Raw genomic sequence first — 22,524 nt, 5'->3', positions numbered from 1 at the left:
GGATGAGTTGTAGGGGTTTAATGGCACAGGCAGGGAGCCCAGCCAACAGCGAGTTGCAGTAATCAAGACGGGAGATGACAAGTGCCTGGATTAGGACCTGCGCCGCTTCCTGTGTGAGGCAGGGTCGTACTCTGCGGATGTTGTAGAGCATGAACCTACAGGAACGGGACACCGCCTTGATGTTAGTTGAGAACGTCAGGGTGTTGTCCAGGATCACGCCAAGGTTCTTAGCGCTCTGGGAGGAGGACACAATGGAGTTGTCAACCGTGATGGCGAGATCATGGAACGGGCAGTCCTTCCCCGGGAGGAAGAGGAGCTCCGTCTTGCTGAGGTTCAGCTTGAGGTGGTGATCCGTCATCCACACTGATATGTCTGCCAGACATGCAGAGATGCGATTCGCCACCTGGTCATCAGAAGGGGGAAAGGAGAAGATTAATTGTGTGTCGTCTGCATAGCAATGATAGGAGAGACCATGTGAGGTTATGACAGAGCCAAGTGACTTGGTGTATAGCGAGAATAAGAGAGGGCCTAGAACAGAGCCCTGGGGGACACCAGTGGTGAGAGCGCGTGGTGAGGAGACAGATTCTCGCCACGCCACCTGGTAGGAGCGACCTGTCAGGTAGGACGCAATCCAAGCGTGGGCCGCGCCGGAGATGCCCAACTCGGAGAGGGTGGAGAGGAGGATCTGATGGTTCACAGTATCGAAGGCAGCCGATAGGTCTAGAAGGATGAGAGCAGAGGAGAGAGAGTTAGCTTTAGCAGTGCGGAGCGCCTCCGTGATACAGAGAAGAGCAGTCTCAGTTGAATGACTAGTCTTGAAACCTGACTGATTTGGATCAAGAAGGTCATTCTGAGAGAGATAGCGGTAGAGCTGGCCAAGGACGGCACGCTCAAGAGTTTTGGAGAGAAAAGAGAGAAGGGATACTGGTCTGTAGTTGTTGACATCGGAGGGATCGAGTGTAGGTTTTTTCAGAAGGGGTGCAACTCTCGCTCTCTTGAAGACGGGAGGGACGTAGCCAGCGGTCAGGGATGAGTTGATGAGCGAGGTGAGGTAAGGGAGAAGGTCTCCGGAAATGGTCTGGAGAAGAGAGGAGGGGATAGGGTCAAGCGGGCAGGTTGTTGGGCGGCCGGCCGTCACAAGACGCGAGATTTCATCTGGAGAGAGAGGGAGAAAGAGGTCAGAGCATAGGGTAGGGCAGTGTGAGCAGAACCAGCGGTGTCGTTTGACTTAGCAAACGAGGATCGGATGTCATCGACCTTCTTTTCAAAATGGTTGACGAAGTCATCTGCAGAGAGGGAGGAGGGAGGGGGGAGGATTCAGGAGGGAGGAGAAGGTGGCAAAGAGCTTCCTAGGGTTAGAGGCAGATGCTTGGAATTTAGAATGGTAGAAAGTGGCTTTAGCAGCAGAGACAGAGGAGGAAAATGTAGAGAGGAGGGAGTGAAAGGATGCCAGGTCCGCAGGGAGGCGAGTTTTCCTCCATTTCCGCTCGGCTGCCCGGAGCCCTGTTCTGTGAGCTCGCAATGAGTCGTCGAGCCACGGAGCGGGAGGGGAGGACCGAGCCGGCCTGGAGGATAGGGGACATAGGGAGTCAAAGGATGCAGTAAGGGAGGAGAGGAGGGTTGAGGAGGCAGAATCAGGAGATAGGTTGGAGAAAGTTTGAGCAGAGGGAAGAGAAGATAGGATGGAAGAGGAGAGAGTAGCGGGGGAGAGAGAGCGAAGGTTGGGACGGCGCGATACCATCCGAGTAGGGGCAGTGTGGGAAGTGTTGGATGAGAGCGAGAGGGAAAAGGATACAAGGTAGTGGTCGGAGACTTGGAGGGGAGTTGCAATGAGGTTAGTGGAAGAACAGCATCTAGTAAAGATGAGGTCAAGCGTATTGCCTGCCTTGTGAGTAGGGGGAGGGTGAGAGGGTGAGGTCAAAAGAGGAGAGGAGTGGAAAGAAGGAGGCAGAGAGGAATGAGTCAAAGGTAGACGTGGGGAGGTTAAAGTCGCCCAGAACTGTGAGAGGTGAGCCGTCCTCAGGAAAGGAGCTTATCAAGGCATCAAGCTCATTGATGAACTCTCCGAGGGAACCTGGAGGGCGATAAATGATAAGGATGTTAAGCTTGAAAGGGCTGGTAACTGTGACAGCATGGAATTCAAAGGAGGCAATAGACAGATGGGTAAGGGGAGAAAGAGAGAAAGACCACTTGGGAGAGATGAGGATCCCGGTGCCACCACCCCGCTGACCAGAAGCTCTCGGGGTGTGCGAGAACACGTGGGCGGACGAGGAGAGAGCAGTAGGAGTAGCAGTGTTATCTGTGGTGATCCATGTTTCCGTCAGTGCCAAGAAGTCAAGGGACTGGAGGGAGGCATAGGCTGAGATGAACTCTGCCTTGTTGGCCGCAGATTGGCAGTTCCAGAGGCTACCAGAGACCTGGAACTCCACGTGGGTCGTACGCGCTGGGACCACCAGGTTAGGGTGGTCGCGGCCACGCGGTGTGGAGCGTTTGTATGGTCTGTGCAGAGAGGAGAGAACAGGGATAGACAGACACATAGTTGACAGGCTACAGAAAAGGCTACGCTAATGCAAGGAAATTGGAATGACAAGCGGACTACACGTCTCGAATGTTCAGAAAGTTAAGCTTACGTAGCAAGAATCTTATTGACTAAAATGATACAGTACTGCTAAAGTAGGCTAGCTGGCAGTAGCTGCGTTGTTGACACTACACTAATCAAGTCGTTCCGTTGAGTGTAATAATTCTACAGTGCTGCTATTCGGGGGTACCGGTACCGGTACAGAGTCAATGTGCGGTACAGAGTCAATGTGCGGCGGCACCAGTTATTCAAGGTGATTGAGGTAATATATACATGTAGGTAGGGTTATTAAAGGGAATTATGCATAGATAATAATGGAGTAGCAGCAGTGTAAGGGGGGCAATGCAAATAGTCTGGGTAGCCATTTGATTAGATGTTCAGTAGTCTTATGGCTTGGGGTTAGAAGCTGTTTAGAAGCCTCTTGGACCTAGACTTGGCGCTCCGGTAGCGCTTGCCGTGCGGTAGCAGAGAGAACAGTCTATGACTAAGGTGGCTGGGGTCTTTGACAATTTTTAGGTCCTTCCTCTGACACCGCCTGTTATAGAGGTACTGGATGGCAGGAAGCTTGGCCCCAGTGATGTACTGGGATGTACCCTCTGTTCCCTCTGTTCCCCTGTAGCGCCTTGCGGTCAGAGGCCGAGCAGTTGCCATTCCAGACAGTAATGCAGCCAGTCAGGATGCTCTCGATGGTGCAGCTGTAGAACCTTTTGAGGATCTGAGGACCTATGCCAAATCTTTTCAGTCTCCTGAGGGGGAATAGGTTTTGTTGTGCCCTTTTCACGACTGTCTTGCTGTGCTTGGACCATGTTAGTTTTTTGGTGATGTGGACACCAAAGAACTTGAAGCTCTCAACCTGCACCACTACAGCCCCGTTGATGAGAATGGTGTGTGCTCAGTCCTTCTTTTCCCGTAGTCCCCCCTTACCACCTGGGGTGGCACAGGATCCAGTTGCAGAGGGAGGTGTTTAGTCCCAGGGTTCTTAGCTTAGTTATGAGCTTTGAGGGCACTATGGTGTTGAACGCTGAGCTGTAGTCAATGAATAGCATTCTCACATACAGTAGGTGTTCCTTTTGTCCAGGCGGGAAAGGGCAGTGTGGAGTGCAATAGAGACTGCTTCATCTGTGGATCTGTTGGGCAGGTATGCAAATTGGAGTGGGTCTAGGTTTTCTGGGATAATGGTGTTGATGTGAGCCATATACTGAGCTCTCGAACTTTAAATTGAATTCAAGCCCTAATTTGAGTTTGAAGACCATCACAGTTAAAGTTACGTTTCTTACTGTATCCCCCCCTCCCCCTATTTCAATTAGTTTGGTGGTTTACCGAACATCAAGAAATCAGTATTAGCTAGCTAGTAACATTAGCTGGAAGCTAGCAAAATGTAGAGGGAGCTGTCGTAACCCAGGTGGATACTGTCAACTATATGAACGATTTTGACACTCCCCCAGAAGTAACGGTACCAACGTCGGAGTAAATTCGTTTTCGGTACAGGTGCCCAATAACCCCTTCGAACCCCCCAACCTGAAGAGATTACGAGAAAGTGACGCCGGGCAGACTAAACCACCCCAGCCTATCACCAATGAAGGCAATCCAGGGTTTAATTAAACAAGAAATTTGACGAACAAGCTATTCGGTTGAATGGCTTTAATGAGATGATTAATAAAAATACCCTCTAGATTGCAGACGTTAACAAAACGACAGCTTTGAATGTAGCAGGCATTAAGGGTATCACCACTGTTGAAAATTTACATTTATGCCCAGACCAAAGAAAACGAGGAGCTGCGCACAAACCAGTGCTGAACAGGACCGATACAAGCTCCGATGGGGGCTGCGACTGAACAGGTTAAATGAAACTGATGGTGAGAATATCAGAGGGATTGTGCTTGTCATTATTGGGAAGTTTGTTCCATATCACTCTGCTACCCTGAACATCGAGTAAAATGTTGTACACAGTCTCGGAGACAAGAGAAAGGAGAAGAACAGAGCGCGACAGGGATGCCGGTGCGAAGCTGTGGCCACAAGTCGACGAGGCAAGACGCAGGTGGTAAAAACATTCTTTCGCCAGGGGTTTGCTGTCATTGACCGCCGCAGGGTGGAGGGACGTGACTCACTGATTCACGCTTTACGAGTTGAAGCCATATACTTTTTCAACTGGTGAGTTTATTCCTGCAGTCGTTTATCTGAACACGGCATATAGGTGATATTGCAGAGGGCGGTAATGTTTGTAGTGGCGAGTTTTGGATCTGAGCATTAACCAACGTAAGCATATTAAATGTATTTTTTGTTCATTTTGTTTCAAGGTCGATATTATGTAATTACATCTCCATTTACTTTTAATATGGCTTGATTATCCTCCAGGGATGTATTTATTTTAAGTTTGAGAGTTCAATTGAAGATGTAAACTATTAATATAAGATGTGTTATTACACGATCTATCCATTTATTTTCCTTTGTATGGTCGTTACTGTTCGTCAAGTTAATTCTGATGCTGCGTATGCTACTTTTATATTATTCAGGGTCCCTGTTTATTTTTAGACAACTATTTTTCTAGGATACTCTTCAATATGTATCTTTCCTTTTTATCCTTAAACACCAAGGGTTTACGTAACAATATAAAACGCAAGGTTATTTTTAGTTGTTGTAAAGATTCATTAAATGCCAAGTGTTTTTTATTTCTAGAGACACATTCCTCAGATGCCAACTTGTGACAAGATCATGTTTAGCCATGGCTCATCTCATTCTGCTGGTGTGGCAATACTTTTCAGACGTTTTCCAGGTACCGTTTTAGAAAGCAGGTGTGATGATGAGGGTCACTGGATATATATTGTTTTTTAATATAAAGGGTCACGTTATATATAGGTAAATATGTATGGTTATAACATACAGTAAAAAAAAATCTTCTAACATCTAGTAAAGTCTTAACTGAGTTGAAAACAAATGTTGAACAGATATCATTATTGTTGGAGGTGATACTGTTGGATAGGTATCCCACCAGGCATTCAGCCTAGTGTTGTAGTAACTTAACTCTTCATTTCTGCTCCATCATTCAACATTCCAATATTTGGCATTCTCTGAAACCAACTTTTCTTGATTTAACTCTACAACTAGGGACAGACAATTCAAATCTACAATTGATTATTGGTTGGTCTCTTCCAGTCTTATGCATCTTGTCAGTGAATGAAGTAGTTCCCCAGCTCCTCTGACAGACCATTGTTCCATTATTCGTTCCTTTTGTTTTGATAATGACGATATTTTCTAAAGCATACTGGAAATGTAACTCTTCTTTTAAAGAATGGTTCATTTTGTTTACAGTCTAAAACTCTTATCAGAGAGACCTGTCTCAATTCTGATCTTTCTTCTACTAACAAATGGGACATTATTCCATTCAGAATTCGATGTCTTGCCATCACTACTGGTAAAACGCTAGCTCGGAAAATATTCTCCAAGCAGATATTATTATTGTTGATATTAACAAGCCGAGCAATAAACTTGATTTAAATGAAGATGAAAAAGCCAAGCTTGCTAAAAGCCAATGTGAACTGGACGACATATACAACAGTGAGGCACAAGGTGCCTTCATCTGTTCAAAGGCCAAATGGATTGAGAAAGGTGGAAAAAACACAGGCTAGTAATAGTATTTCATCCATTTATGTAAATGACACTATCTGATGATCTTGAAGTATTAATAAGGAAATACACCCTTTCTACAGTACCCTGTATCAATCTCATCTTTCGGAAGGTGACTTCGATTCCTTTTTTTGGTTTCGGTTAAGAACTCTGTTAAGCCTATAGAAGAAAGGTTTAAGAAACTCTGTGATTCTGATATAGATATGACCGAGTTGGACCAAGCCATTAAACAAATGCCTATAGGTAAAATCTCCTGCACCGGGTGGCCTGACTCCTGAATTCTATTGACATTAGAGAGTTATTGCTTTCGGTATACTAAGAGGGTATTGCTAATGATATCTTACCACCTTCTTTGAGACAGGGACTAATAGTTCTTATTCCCAAACCAAAGAAGGACTCTCTTGACCTGGACACCAATTACGTTGTTGGCAACTGGCTAGAAGTTACTAGCCCATGTCTATGCCAAACGTTTCAGATAGAGAATCTTTAAACGGCGATAATAGGATTCATTCCATAAGAGTTTCATTAAGTCAGTGGTTGCATCACGATATCTCAATTTTGGGTTGCATTATTTTGTCCAAGACTGATTGTTTATCTAGAATCATATTCCCAAGTCAGTCCCCTTTTCTTTCTTCTAATAACATTTTTTTAATGTAAATTCTGTAATATTTAGATTTGTTTGGAGGAATACAAGATATTATATTTGGAAATCTCAATTAGTGAAAGACTTAAGATCGTGGAGGTTTACAGGCTATTGGTTTTTAGTCGTTAGTGGGTACTTCTAGAATGAAATGGTTGCATTTATGTCTGTCTAATCCTATTTCTATGTGGTATCATATCCCTAACAGTCAGTTTAATAAACTTGGTGGACTTGAATTCCTAAGGAAATGTGACTTTGACCCTCCAGAATTACCTGTGAAATTGTCAAAGTTTCACCAGCAAATTGTATTTTCCTGGAAAATGATTTCACGCACAATTTTTACATCCATAAAACATTGATTTGGAATAATATAGTAATTTAAAATGAATAGTAAATCCATTTTCAAAGGCCTTTGGTTTGACAAGGGTATTACTTTTGTACGTGATTTGTTAGACAACACTGGGGAGTTTCTGCCGTTTGATGAGGTCATTGGTCAATTTCAGCTTAATACTACTCAGAGAGAATATATTTAAGGTTTGCAAAGTAATTCCACTTCCTTTACTTGGACTTATTAAGAACACTTTGTTATATTATGAGGTTGTTCCCTCTTTTCTAAGTTTACAAATGAATGACTTGGACCTTTTGGAATAGATATTCAACAATAAGTGGACATGATTGGGAGTTAATTAAGTACTTTTTGGTGATTATAATTCAATATAATGCTATGGAAGTGACCAGCCCATGCTATGGTTAAAAATGACTACCTGTAAGGGTTTTCCTGTGGTGAAGTAGAGGCGGACCAAAATGCAGCGTGGTGGTTATTCATGTTCTTTAATGAAGGAACTATACATGAAATAACTAACAAAACAATAAATGTGCGAAAAAACCAAAAACAGTTTTATCTGGTGCAAACACAGAGACAGGAACAATCACCCACAAAACCCAACACAAAACAGGCTACCTAAATATGGTTCCCAATCAGAGACAATGACTAAGACCTCTGATTGAGAACCATATCAGGCCAAACATAGAAATAGACAAACCAGACACACAACATAGAATGCCCACCCAGCTCACGTCCTGACCAACACTAAAACAAGGAAAACACATACGAACGATGGACAGAACTTGACAGAACCCCCCCAAGGTGCGGACTCCGAACGCACAACCTAAACCTATAGGGAAGGGTCCGGGTGGGCATCTGTCCGCGGTGGCGGCTCTGGCACTGGCGCTGGACGTGGACCCCACTCGATAATTGTCTTAGTCCACCTCCTTAGTGTCCCTTGAGTGGCGACCCTCGCCGCTAACCTTGGCCTAGGAAACCTAACAACGGTCCCCACTGGACTGAGGTCGCTCAGGACTGAGGGGAAGCTCGGGACCGAAGGGAAGCTCGGGACCGAGGGGAAGCTCGGGACTGAGGGGAAGCTCGGGACCGAGGGGAAGCTCAGGAGTGAGAGGAAGCTCAGGAGTGAGAGGAAGCTCAGGCAGGTTGATGGATCTACCAGATCCTGGCTGGCTGGTGGTTCCGACAGATCCTGGCTGACTGGCAAATCCAGGCTGACTGGCGGATCCTGGCTGACTAGCGGATCTGGCGGATCCTGGCTGAATGGCGGATCTAACTGATCCTGGCTGACTGGCAGGTCCTGGCTGACTGGCAGATCCTGGCCGACTGGCAGATCCTGGCCGACTGGCAGTTCTGGCGGATCCTGGCCGATTGGCGGATCCTGGCCGACTGGCAGATCCTGGCTGACTGGCAGATCCTGGCCAACTGGCAGTTCTGGCGGATCCTGGCTGACTGGCGGAGCCTGGCAGACTGGCGGATCCTGGCTGACTGGCAGTTCTGGCGGATCCTGGCTGACTGGTAGTTCTGGCAGATCCTGGCTGACTGGCGGATCCTGGCAGACTGGCGGATCCTGGCTGACTGGCGGATCCTGGCTGACTGGCGGATCCTGGCTGACTGGCGGATCCTGGCACACTGGCGGATCCTGGCACACTGGCGGATCCTGGCACACTGGCGGATCCTGGCTGAATGGCGGATCTAACTGATCCTGGCAGACTGGCAGATCCTGGCCGACTGGCAGATCCTGGCCGACTGGCAGTTCTGGAAGATCCTGGCAGACTGGCGGATCCTGGCAGACTGGCGGATCCTGGCTGACTGGCAGATCCTGGCCGACTGGCAGTTCTGGCGGATCCAGGCAGACTGGCAGTTCTGGCGGATCCTGTCTGACTGGTGGATCCTGGCAGACTGGCGGATCCTGGCTGAATGGCGGATCTAACTGATCCTGGCTGACTGGCAGATCCAGGCCGACTGGCGGATCCTGGCCGACTGGCAGATCCTGGCCGACTGGCAGATCCTGGCCGACTGGCAGATCCTGGCCGACTGGTAGTTCTGGCAGATCCTGGCCGACTGGCGGATCCTGGCAGACTGGTGGATCCTGGCAGACTGGCGGCACTGGCGGCGCTGGGCAGACTGGCGGCACTGGCGGCGCTGGGCAGACTGGCGGCCCTGGCGGCACTGGGCAGACTGGTGGCACTGGCGGCGCTGGGCAGACTGGCGGCACTGGCAGATCCTGGCCGACTGGTAGTTCTGTCAGATCCTGTCCGACTGGCGGATCCTGGCAGACTGGTGGATCCTGGCAGACTGGCGGATCCTGGCAGACTGGCGGCACTGGCGGCGCTGGGCAGACTGGCGGCACTGGGCAGACTGGCGGCACTGGCGGCGCTGGGCAGACTGGCGGCGCTGGGCAGACTGGTAGCTCAGACGGCGCTGGGCAGACGGGTAGCTCAGACGGCGCTGGGCAGACTGGCGGCACCGGCGGCGCTGGGCAGACTGGCGGCGCTGGGCAGACTGGTAGCTCAGATGGCGCTGGGCAGATGGGTCGCTCAGATGGCGCTGGGCAGACTGGCGGCACTGGCGGTGCTGGACAGACTGGTAGCTCAGACGGCGCAGGGCAGACGGGTAGCTCAGACGGCGCTGGGCAGACTGGCGGCATTGGCGGCGCTGGGCAGACTGGCGGCACTGGCGGCGCTGGGCAGACTGGCGGCACTGGCGGCGCTGGGCAGACGGGTAGCTCAGACGGCGCTGGGCAGACTGGCGGCACTGGCGGCGCTGGGCAGACTGGCGGCACTGGCGGCACTGGGCAGACTGGAGAAAAAGGCTGGACAGGCGGGACGCACTGTAGGCCTGATGCGTGGTGCTGGCAGTGGTATGCCGTGCATACTATGCCAAACCAACAGCTTTCTTTCTACTCTGTCCAATACATCCTCCACACTCTCAGACTCAGCACTCTGCTTCGCCGACAGCTCCAATTCCATCTATGGCTCCTTACGGTAAACAGGGGGAGTTGGCTCAGGTCTGACTCCTGACTCTGCCACACTCTCCCTGTGCCACCCCCCAATACATTTTTGGGGGTGCCTCTCGGGCTTCCAGCCGCTCTGCCGTGCTAGCTCCTCATAATGCCGCCTCTCTGCTTTCGCTGCCTCCAGCTCGGCTTTGGGGCGGCAATATTCCCCTGGCTCTGCCCAGGGTCCTTTTCCGTCAAGGATCTCCTCCCAAGTCCATTTATCCAAATAGTGCAGCCTCTCCCACTGCTGCTGCTGCCTCTGTTGCTTCTTCTGCTGCTGCTGTTGCTGCTGCCTCTGTTTACCACGCCGCTTGTCCTTGGTTGGTGGGTGATTCTGTAAGGGTTTTCCTGTGGTGAAGTAGAGGCGGACCAAAATGCAGCGTGGTGGTTATTAATGTTCTTTAATGAAGGAACTATACATGAAATAACTAACAAAACAATAAATGTGTGAAAACCAAAAACAATCCTATCTGGTGCAAACACAGAGACAGGAACAATCACCCACAAAACCCAACACAAAACAGGCTACCTAAATATGGTTCTCAATCAGAGGCAGGTGTTAGTCATTGTCTCTGATTGGGAACCATATTTAGGTAGCCTGTTTTGTGTTGGGTTTTGTGGGTGATTGTTCCTGTCTCTGTGTTTGCACCAGATAGGACTGTTTAGGTTTTCACTTCTCTTGTTTTATAGTCTGTTCATGTATAGTCGTCTTTATTAAAAACATGAATAACCACCACGCTGCATTTCGGTCCGCCTCTCTTTCACCAGAAGAAAACCCTTACACTACCTTTTACCTTAATCCAGGTATCCCAAAAGTTAAAGAAACCAATTTTGGAATATTTTCTTACATATACCCTGTTAATGATTTCTTGCACAAAATATTACATTTTGACAAAATGCCTTGTGTTTTTTTGTTCCTCTGATTCAGAATCTATTGAGCATTTATTTTGTTCATGCCGCCATTCTAGTAAACTATGGATTGAAATTCATTAATGGTTGTGTATATAGTCTCCAGAATTCCCTAAGTTTACTTTTGATGATGTTAAATGGCATTATGCTTATTCTTGTAATTCCGATCATAACTATTTTATTAACGTTATGGTTGTTATTCTTGCAATAAATAAAACAAATAAAAAAGAAGTATTCGGCAACCCTTCTGGTATCTGACGGACTCCACCCATGTGAGTAGACTGTAAGCTATTCATACAGACTCACTGTTGACAGAAAGCCTCCCTTTCCCCTGCCCCACCCTGTCTGCTCAGGTCACAGTTGCCAGTCATTGGCCACATACACACACACACCCCTCCCTTTCCTTTCGCTTGGTTTGCTGATATGAGGATCTCTTTCTTCCCTTCATTCAGACTGTTCCAAGTATACAAAGTGGAATGTAACACAGCTTGCTGCTCTGCTTGCTCTGAGCTCCATTTTCCTCTTGATTCTGATCTTCAGCGGTTGGTTTTCCTTTGTATCTAGGTAGGTTTTTACAGATGCCTTCGTTTGTTCTGAATTATGTATGATACTTTTGTTGTAGAGATTACCGCAATGTAAAATTCAGAAACTAGTTTTTGTCATAGCAACAGTTTAAAGAGTTACATTTATGTACATGGACTGTCAGCCTCCAGTACTTATACTGTTTAATACATATCTGTCTTTTAAAATACTTTTTTTTCTCCTCCACCACCTACAGGATCGTCAGCCTACTGACTAAGCCATGACCCAAACCAGCATGTCCCGTGAGGAGGCCTACTCTGCCCTGATGAGGGGGGTAAAGGAGCTGGACCTCAACGGGCCAAACATACCCAGCAACTTAGTACTGATTGGCGACCAAGCCTTCCCACTGGCCATGAACGCTTGTGGCCAGGTCCTAATGGCTGCCTCATTCTACGGCCGAGGCCGGGTGGTGGTGCTGGGCCACGAGGGCTACCTCACTGCCTTTCCTACCCTAGTGGAGAATGTCCTAACCTGGCTGACAGGCTCCTCCTGTGACAGCACTACCGTCGGCGTCCACCAGAGCTGTAAGGCCGTAGCCGACAACCTCAGCCACTCCAGCCTCCAACCCAAGGTGGGGGGCTTCTGCGAGGGCCTGGGAGTATATGTGACAGATGCGTACTGCGTGGGTCCAGAGGTGAAGGAGCTGGTGGGGTTCCTGAAGGTGGGGGGCGGGCTGCTGATTGCTGGTCAGGCGTGTAGCTGGGCGGAGGAACACCCCAAACAGAACACCCTGCTGGGTTTCCCTGGGAACAAGGTGTCCAGCGTGGCTGGCATCTACTTCTCGGAGCACCTTGGGGAGCTGGGTACTCTCCCTGTGCCTCCACAGATCCCTTCCAACTGGCTGGCTGTGGCGTAAGTATTGGGCACTTCATAGAGAGAAGAGAAGGTGGCATATTTATATAGAGATACTGTAGTAAAACAGAAAGGTGTACATGGTGGTATTTTGTGCCTCATCACCTCCTAGAACCAGGTGTGAAGAAAACAAAGAAGGGTTTTTATTTAACTCCAGAAATCACCTGGTTAAATAAATGTAAAAAAATGGTTTAGTTGAGCTATTTTTATGTGTCTAACTTCTCTTGTCAAATCATACCTACCCTTTCACTCTCTTCTTTCCCTAGGATAGGCAAGGACTTCAAGGATGACCTGGAGTTCCTGCTGGAGGGCGTGACAGAGTTTGATATCCAGGGCGGGGCTATTTTCTCAGAGGTGCTGGTACACGGCCCTCTCGCATTCCCCATCGGCACCACAAAGGACGGCAGGGCCTTTCTGGCTGGGGCGTACTACGGCCAGGGCAGAGTCATCGTGATCACCCACGAGGGATACTTGGGCCGAGAGCAGATGTCCCCCTTCATGCTCAATGCCGTGCGCTGGTTAGATGAGGGCCGAAACGGCTTGGTAGGTGTCCTGCCCCAGCTCGGCTCCGCCCACACCCTGCTGAGCAAGTCGGGCCTGCCCTGTGAGAAGAGCGGCTTCAGGAAGGAGCTTAGCGTCTACGTCTGCACCTCCTACAGCGACGCCCAGGCCGATGAAATCCAGGACTTTGTAGCCGAGGGTGGGGGTCTGCTGATCGGGGGCCATGCATGGTACTGGGCCCAGACAAATCCGGGCCACAACACCATGACAGAGTACGCAGGTAACCATATCCTCAACAAGATGGGCCTCAGCCTGATGGGGAACACTCTGGACCCAGGCTGCTACAAGGCCCCAGTCCCGGGTCAGACCTGCTCCGAGGGCTTCCATTTCCGCCACCTGCTGCGCCGCTTTGCCGGCCACGTGACCCAGGGCGAGACGCTGACGGAGCATGAGGAGGCGGGTTTGAAGAAGCTTGGCAGCGACTGCGCCAATTACCTGCACATGCGGGCGCACAACTGTGCCTCGTACACCTCGGTGCTTGCCATGCTCACCGACGTGCTGAAGGAGACGGGCATCCCCCAGGTGTGCCACAGCTGCCCGGTGGTAAGCGCCAAGGACCACCTGCTGCTCAGTGTAGGCGCACAGGTGTACAAGGTGTGCCAGGACCCAGACGCCCTACTGCCTTACCTGATCAAGGACCAGCCCATGATGCCCGCCTTGTCCAATGCCAGGGTTAGGATCAACTGTAATACAGCAGGTCAGTTAGCTCTCATTTGCACTCTAAAATGGAGGATCATGGGTCTAATGGAGATGGTTTAGTCTTGGGAAGCAATATGAAACACCAGGAGTAATGGCTTAGATAAAATGGGCGCAAGAAAATATATTTCGCCATAGCTACTCTGCTTATGTGCAAGCTCATTGGTTAGTGTGGGAATACATGTTTCTAACCATACACTCACTATTATTCTATACAATTGTGCTTGAGTATAATCACTGCTGAACATTGTCTTAGGAGGAGAGGAGTGGCTCAGCACTGGTCTGTTCCTTTCCCCTGGGATGAGGACGTACATGGCCATGCCACCACAACTCGTCAACCAGGGCTGGAAGGTATCCAATACTACTGTCTTATCACTCTAAAGTCTTATGAATCAAATCATGTTTTATTTGTTTTGAGATCAAGCCCTTTACATGTTGATGCAAAAGCACTTTGTGAAATTGATTGACTGATGCCCCTGTTACCATCAGGTCCAGATAGGCTGTCAGACTGACAACATTGGGAATTCGAACGAGCTGAGGCGAGCGCCAGTGGTTCATGAGCGCTTCCCCATAGACTCAGAGATGATGCAGGTGTGGAACCTGTGGGGCGGCCTCCTCTATCTCATCGCCCCTCCTAAGACCCAGGTGGAGGGGGTGGAGGTCATCATTCAGGGGGCTGTGCCGGCACCCTACTACAAGACTGGTAAGTGGGTGGGTGGGAGAGGGAGGGAGGTGGGGCTCGATGATGCATTTTACACTTTGGTCTTATAATGCATCCAAGTGATGTATTACAAGGGTGTTACAACTATGAGCTGTTATAACTCATGACGGCTTATAGCAAGTGTTATAATGCGCCAAGTGTGCCATTATTATATGTTGCTGCCTCATAGAAAGTGTTATAGAAAGGGTATTTCAATGAGATTAACCTGGATAAATACCAGGTGAATAAAAGATAACACAAAGTCCATTACTCCATCCAGCCCCCTCATTTACTCATTTACAATGTCTGTCTGGGCCCCCTTTGACTTCATCCAGGCAAAATATATCTTTTCACCTCTTTAAAAAAAAAAAGAATTCCCAGAGTTGTATTCATGTATTCTGATCTGCTATTCATGTATTCCTAATTCATAACTGAGTTGCTTCCTGCTCTCTGTTGGCATTTTGAATGCACGTTGATGACGGCTGCCACAGGTTAAAGAGGAAATGACAGAGCCGTTGTTCTGCGTGAAACATCTGTAGAATACAGAGATACACTAAGCTTAGAACAGCGATGCTCTCACATACTGTGCAATTGCAGCTGTGTTACTAAAACTGAACTCCCCGCTGTTATGAGAATTGATTTTCAATGTGCTACTCATCATTGTGGTAGGAAATCACACTGCATCAAATGTTTGTCTGGTAATAGTCATCTTGAAGGCCATTTAATGTATGTTGCTCACCTATGCTAGGCCGATGGATTTCATGATTGATTATGAAGAGGTACACAGCCTAGTCACAACACCTCGTGAAAGTAATACATTCAGTGAAATGATCCAGGATTTTCCTCCAACCCTTGCCTGTCTCCTGTCTCTAGGGGTGACCACGCCTGCAGACTGGGCCGTTCTGCGGACCGCCCCTTCCCCCTGGGCAGAGATGGAGTTTGAGAACATCATCCTGACCGTCCACTCTGACGTGGTCCGAGGTCTGGATCGGCCTGACCTGGTGGCAGCTCTCTGGGATGACATCATGAGGGGGGTAGCTGACCTGGCCTCCATCCCCGCCAAGTTCCCCCGCAAGGAGCGCTTCGTGGCCGACGTCCAGATCTCCCATGGTCAGCGTCTGTCCCTTTTATTTCTTAGCGTGGACAAACTGTCTTGACTGGAATTGACTATGGTAGGGGACCAGTGATTGTGTAATTGCTGGATATGAACAGGAAAAAGAGAGATTATCTGAAAAGACGTTGACCCAAATATTTCAAAAATGTATTATGAGTCAGGTAGGACAGTCCTTTTACAGTTTCTAGGGGAGCAAGAGTGACCTACACTCTTAGAAAAAGAGCTTCTATCTAGAACCAAAAAGGGTTCTTCGGCTGTCTTCATAGGAGAACCCTTTTGGTTCCAGGTAGAACCGTTTTTGCTTCAATATAGAACCTAAAGGGTTCTACCTATCGGTACAGCCGTAGAACCCTTTTGGAACAATTTTTTAAAGAGTGTATTGGAGTGGACTGCACAACCTCTGCCCTGAAAGTATCCAGACATTGAGCTGACCCTCTCCCCCCCCCCACTCACCCACAGGCTTCATGCATGCAGGCTACCCTATCATGATACAATCCTCCTCCGCCCCAGACCTGATGAACCCTGTGGCAGCCCGCAGCTCGGGCCTGTGGGGGGCAATCCACGAGCTGGGCCACAACCAACAGAGAGGAGTCTGGGAGTTCCCCTCACACACCACTGAGTGCACGTGTAACCTGTGGTCCGTGTACGTGCACGAGGAGGTGTTGGGGGTGAAACGGGATCAGGCCCACCCCAACATGGCGCTGGCCAACCGACAGAGCCGTGCCGAGGGGTACGCTAAAGGGGGCAGGAATCTGGCCAGCTGGGACATGTGGGTGGCACTGGAGACCTACATGCAGGTGACAGGAGATTCTAGTGATGTGTACTGTGTAGTACGCCCTGCTGCAGAGTATGTTGTGTACAAATCCTACAGTTAGTGCTTGTGAACGACCGATAGGAAAATATAGATGCTTAAAAAAAGTTCCTTTATCTCGGGTTGAGTTTGTGTAAGCAGTTTCTCTTTGTCGTCCTCCTTCCCACCAGCTCCAGGACCAGTTTGGCTGGGACGCCTTCAAGAAGGTGTTTGCTGCCTACCACACCATGCAGAACGTGCCCAATGACAACCAGGGAAAGATGAACCTGTATGCTGAGACCTTCTCCCTGGCGGTCAATAGGAACCTGGCTCCCTTCTTCAAGGCCTGGGGCTGGCCCATTGAGCCCGCTACAGAGGAAAAGCTCTCTAACATGCCAGTGTGGAGCGACCACCCTATGGCCCAGTATGACTGAACAATAGAGGAGGTCACCCCCTTATATTGGGGGTCACAGGTCAGGGATTGCTGGTGAAGGGTAGGTACCGTTTGGTGATGGGTTAAGGTAAAGGAGTGGTGACTAGGAGTTTGCTGGCCTGGTGTAGAAATGCTACTGTAAGAATCATGGTTGCTCGTCACAAAGGGCTTATTCTGAAGTCTCATGTGTTTTTGATACTGTATACAAAGCTAAAGAAATCTACCTCTTGTTATATACTTTATATTATTCTTGCTTATTCCAAGAAAGCACATATAAAGAATAATAAAAGATGTATCTCTCCAAACATAGTTCTTTATTTATCCACTGTAGTTCATGATGTCATTTTCACAGTAGGAAGCACTTGACTTGGCTGAAAGACTGAAACTTATGTGTGAACTGAAGTTTTAGCTCACATTGCCACTGTCAAATAAGGATTAGAAACCCATGAGTGGGAGAAACTACTCCTCGGGCACTGCCTGGCAGTTGTTGTGAAACAACTCCCCTACTGGCGCGTTGGAGTACTGCTGCAGGAAACCGTTCAGCTCCAGCAGCGAGCGCTGGTCCACTCGGTTCTGCTCGGTGTTGAGGGCGGTGGCGCCACCGCTACGGACAGGCTCACCGTTGTTGTCCACACAGCAGTAGGCGTTCCAGATGTACTCGGGGATGTTGACGCGTCGGACGTTGTCCTTGACAATCCAGTTGTCTGTGGAGGGGATGGCGCCCACCAGCACGTAGGCCTGGGCGCACTGGGCCTTGAACAGGTCGGTGAGCTGGGACTCGTGGCGGGCCCAGGCGTTCTGGTTGAGCTTGGGGTTCTGGGGCACCACGTTGGTCAGGGTGAAGGTGGCGTTACGACTGGGGACTTGGGGAGGAAAGGAAGGGGGGTGACCGTGTGAGATTAAGAAGGAGCGAGAAAGAGGAGGGAAATACTGTAGGTTTAATCATTTGTCATGAGATTAATTCGTGTTACAGATTAGCAATGGCATGTTGAGGCCCACTTGGAGTCAACTTTGAGGCAACGTTGTGTGTTTGCTGGGTTGTGTATATAAACTTGGGTTTACCTTGTACTTAACTTTCAGCTCAATAGTCGACCATCACAGTAGTCCACACTGAACTAAGAAACAATTCTAAGAATCCTAACAACATTGGTATTGAAATGTTGTTGCATTAAATCTGTTCAAAGCAGAGCCGGTATTGTGGAGGAGACTACCTGCATGGTGTCCATTGGGGTTGAGATGGCCGCGGTCGAAGCCAGAGTGGGTGTAGTCCTCATTGAGTGCCTGTCTCTCGCCCAGGTAAACCCCAGGGTGATCTTTCCCCAGCCAGTACCCATCCTTCATCTCTGCACCCCACGTAAGGTTCACGAGCTGGGAGGGAAAGTAAACTGCTGTTACAACCCCAAGCTTCAGATCAATTCAAAACCTAAAATATCATTGATCTTTCTCAACTTTTTAGGCATCTAATAAAAAATGTTCCCCAATTTATTTTGGCAACAATCTGCCGTTTTTGAATTTGGGTCACCAACATAGGAGTTATGGATGTGAGTTGTTGAGACCGTCCTATGGCAGGCCTGTTTCTAGCCACAGACACATCTGCCCTGTTCTCATGACCCACCTGTGGCTCCACAAACCAGCGCTTCTCCCTGCCTCCTCCGTTGCTGGGCTGGAAGCGGTAGGCTGAATACACAGCAATGCGGTGGTTGGTGTCGTACAGCGTGGCAAAGTGGTACCTGTTGTAGAAGCGCTGGCACAGGCGGGCAGCGCCGGGGGTGGCAGCCCCCCAGCCCGGTACCTTCCCCTGGTAGAAATACTCAACACACTCCGGGATGTCTTCGAAGTTGGCCAGCACGTCCCCTTCAACGAGGGACAGGGTTCCAGCCAGGAGAACACACAGGGCTACCGGGACCGACATTATTGGATGGGGCGTTCCTACTTCCAAGCTGATTGCTTTCTCCTCGTGTTCTCTGGTCACGACAAGCTGTGTCTGTCCACTCACCTGTCCAGCACCAAGCTGTGCCTCTGAAGCAGAGCCCAATGGTTGAACCTGTGTAGCCCGTTTAACCAGCACTGCCCCTTTTAACCTGCTTTTCCACTTGTTACACTCTCATTTCCTCTATCTCTGCTCGCTTGACACTTGAAGGTTACATGGGACTGGATAGATTAAAATGTACATGGTTCTCTCAGGTGGGGTGGATGTGACATAGACCAGCTGTTATGCGTTTGCTGTGTGTACTCTGTTTATCTGCCTCTTCTGTAATGCTGTATTTTTGCTGTATTTCATTGGTGGTGAGGAGAATGTTGATGCGTGGAGAACTTGACTTGCTCTGTCAGGTCATCTGTCTCTCCAGAGTGAGATACAGGAGATATAGTTGGTTTGATATAATGATGGTCCGATCTTCAATAGGAAGCCCAGTACTCAGCGTTTGGGCACTGAGATTTGTGTATACTTTTTTTGTGATTGGAAGGTGTATACAGTACAGTGTGTGTTCATGTTAGTCATCAGTATGATGTCCGTGTGGTGTCATGCCTCCTATACAGGAAGCAGCTGTCTTAACACAAGCAGTCTGCCCTAGGAACAATAACAATCCATTCCTATAGCAACACATCTAATTGTATTCATGACATGCGCCGAATACAACTGGTGTTGACTACACTGAAATGCTTGCTTACGAACCTTTCCCAACAATGCAGAATTTAAAAATAATATTTTTTTTTTTTCACTAACACAAGGAATAAAATCAAATACACAAGAACGGAGCTTTATACAGGAAGTACCAGATCAATGTGCAGAGGACAGAGGTATTTGATATAAATAAGTACATGAAGGCAGGGTTAAGTGACTAGGCATTCGGGATAGATAATAATAAGAATAAAATGAAGCGCAAGCTAGCAGCAGAAAATTTGTGCAAAAGTCTGTGTGTGTGTGTGTGTGTATGAGAATGTGTCAGGGTTTTATATGTGCATATGGTGGTATATTGAGTGTGTAGGGTCAGTGCGAGACAGTCCGTGCAGATAGTTTGGGTACCATTAATTGACTATTTAACTGAGAAATGAACATCAGAAATTGATTGCAACGTACAGTACCGGTCAAACCTCTAAATGACACATTTCTCCTTTAGGTCTCAATCTTATGGTAGAGCTTTGATGAAGTAGTCAAAGTCGATGGCTAAATCTTGGTTGTGTAACACTAGTCTCATATGTTGGTTTCCCAGGCAAGGGTCAACCTGGCTAGATTCCTGGTCTGGTCCCACCCACTTGGCACATGCGCTCGCCCACTAACCGTAAGAGGCACGAGGGGAAAATAGTGCAGATCAGATTAGAGAGATCAAAACCAGGGAGTTAACCAGGCATGGTTTTTTCCACAACCGTATGAGGACACTTAAATCATTTGACTATAAACTTGTTAATTCAGATTTACGGTACAGTCTTAGATTTCTCATGTATAGTAAGTACTTTGCTTTGGCCGTGCCGTCTCAACATCTTTCATGTAAATCATTCACACCGTGTTACATTCAAAGCGGTAACTGGCTGTCATATATTGTGTCTGGTGGCTCCATTCACACAGACACAGTACTACAGTACATTGTAATGGGGGTTGGTGCTGCTCTTAAAGTCTGCCACTAGATGTCAGGTTTGTATCAGATGTTTGGGGGTGTAACGGGGAGGCCTGGCTATATGTCCCATGGTCATCATGGTACAACATTCCAGAATGCAGGCAGTACCCGTACCAATTTCTACCCACATGTTTATCCACCGGGCATTGTTGTAGAATTTAAATGTGCTACATCTCAAGAGTGTAGATTTATTGTCTCGAGGATTCGGTTTTCCAGGAAAGCAAGTGCACGGGACACACGGGCTGATGTTTGCCAGGCATTCATTTGCCGCTATAAAGCAAGGGTGACAAGTGAACGCGATTAAAGCTTAATAATGACAACTGTTTCTAACGACCCAGTTGTTAATTTGTCAAGACTGCCTTTCTGGATGTGAATAGGCTTTTCGTGACTCACAGGCCCACGTGCCTACATTGACATTGATCCTGGTCACTCAATTGATTGTCCCATTCCTTTTTAATTGCCTGTTGTCACTAATCACAAGGATTATGGATAAATAATGTGTGTGTAGGACAGTACTGGCCACTGACTCTACCGTAACTGTGCTTAGTTTTTTACATTTGAGTCATTTAGCAGATGCTCTTATCCAGAGCAACTTACAGTAGTGACTGCATACATTTTAATACTTTTTTCATACTGCTCCCCCGTGTGAATCAAACCCACAACCCTGGGGCTGCAAGCGCCATGCTCTACCAATGCTCTACCAACTGAGCTGCTTGAGGGTTCCAAATCTTGAGCCCTTTCCACAAATTCCCATATATCTACCTGTCTGCTAGGTTACTACTGAACCTACAGTGGGCCATATCTGGACTGAGTAAATCATTCAGAGCACTGTCTAAGTTCCTAATGTCCCAATGACTTGAGGAGACAAAAGGTGAGACGGCATTCCAGACTATTCTTTAAGCCTTATCAGCCTTAGACCAGACAGACAGAATAAAATAGGTAGCCTACATTTTAGGCACCCCCAATACCCAATTGCACCCCCTTCATTTCCCTCTTCTTTCCTAACGTCAATTCATTTAAGATGTATTCATACATTTCCAATATATTTATGTATGAGTCCTCCCTCCCTCCCTCCCCACACCCCATTACTGTAATCCATCACTGTTCCATCATCCACCATGCAAACAGCCCCAGAGTTACCATGGCAACCACCCTGGGCCCAGCTATGCGCAGCTCTTCTCTGATTGGATGGCACAGAGGCAGTCTGAGCCTGTCTGGTAGATGTGGTAATTGGCTGGGAGTCTCAACCCCCCCACCCCCTTTCACATACAGATACACACAAACACAAAACATGCATACAGTACTATAAACACACACACACACACACACACACACACACACACACACACACACACACACACACACACACACACACACACACACACACACACACACACACACACACACACACACACACACAGAAAAGCTTCACAGACATCCTTAGAGATGGAAGAGGGAGACAAGGGGTCAGCATAACGTGGGTAGGAAGAGGGGGAATAGGCTAGTGGTAGTCTGTTGGATGGTTGGAGGGATTTACAGAATTTGGGATAAGGTGGAAGTGGGAATTTTGCCAAGGAACGGATGGAAGAATCAGTATCCAAGAATATATGTATTTTTATCTACACATTTCCCCCAAGGAAAAGAGTGTGCATAGTGAAGATTCTGGTGGCCCTCTTTTTCTTGTGTGTTTTTTAAATTTATTTGGCTTCTGGAAGGTGAAGAATGGAATTCAGGATTTGTTTCACTTGCCAGGTCTCCAGGACTACAGTATGATAGATGCCTATTCTCCAATATATCACATACAAACATTGTAGCTCAAAGAGAACCTGTTTACTTTCAAGTTGTAAGAGGTTCAAGTAATGCAATCATACTTTGGTAGATCATTATATTTTGGGGAGAAAAGTGCACACGTGGGTTTATGGATCCAAGCTCCAAACCATCTATTGTAAATAACATATTTATGACACTTAACACATAATGGGATGAATTTACAGCTTCTCGCATTTTCCTCAGAAATACACAAACATTGCTGGATCGGTGGGTGTTCAGAGGCTCCACACAGACACACACCACAGCAGACGTTTTCA

The 22,524-nt window shown here is 48.1% G+C and overlaps 2 protein-coding genes across 2 annotated transcripts; one reads left to right on the top strand and one right to left on the bottom strand.

The window, feature by feature from the left end:
* The first annotated feature begins 4,399 nt into the window (after positions 1-4,399).
* On the top strand, positions 4,400-17,128 carry zgc:162193 (TRPM8 channel-associated factor homolog). Its single transcript, XM_035771122.2, has 9 exons — positions 4,400-4,729; positions 11,548-11,659; positions 11,874-12,529; positions 12,796-13,787; positions 14,043-14,137; positions 14,276-14,489; positions 15,360-15,596; positions 16,060-16,397; positions 16,582-17,128. The coding sequence occupies exons 3-9, from the start codon at positions 11,898-11,900 to the stop codon at positions 16,822-16,824; spliced, it is 2,751 nt and encodes a 916-aa protein (XP_035627015.1). The 5' UTR covers positions 4,400-4,729; positions 11,548-11,659; positions 11,874-11,897; the 3' UTR covers positions 16,825-17,128.
* On the bottom strand, positions 17,117-18,964 carry si:dkey-243k1.3 (endonuclease domain-containing 1 protein-like). Its single transcript, XM_035771153.1, has 3 exons — positions 18,439-18,964; positions 18,035-18,191; positions 17,117-17,686 (listed from the first exon to the last, which is right to left on the bottom strand). The coding sequence occupies exons 1-3, from the start codon at positions 18,733-18,735 to the stop codon at positions 17,283-17,285; spliced, it is 858 nt and encodes a 285-aa protein (XP_035627046.1). The 5' UTR covers positions 18,736-18,964; the 3' UTR covers positions 17,117-17,282.
* Positions 18,965-22,524: the final 3,560 nt, after the last annotated feature.

The sequence above is a fragment of the Oncorhynchus keta genome, chromosome 1, assembly GCF_023373465.1.
Source record: "Oncorhynchus keta strain PuntledgeMale-10-30-2019 chromosome 1, Oket_V2, whole genome shotgun sequence".
Lineage (NCBI taxonomy): Eukaryota > Metazoa > Chordata > Actinopteri > Salmoniformes > Salmonidae > Oncorhynchus > Oncorhynchus keta.
The sequence above is the reverse complement of the archived record's forward strand: the minus strand, read 5'-3'. Positions and strand labels throughout refer to the sequence as shown.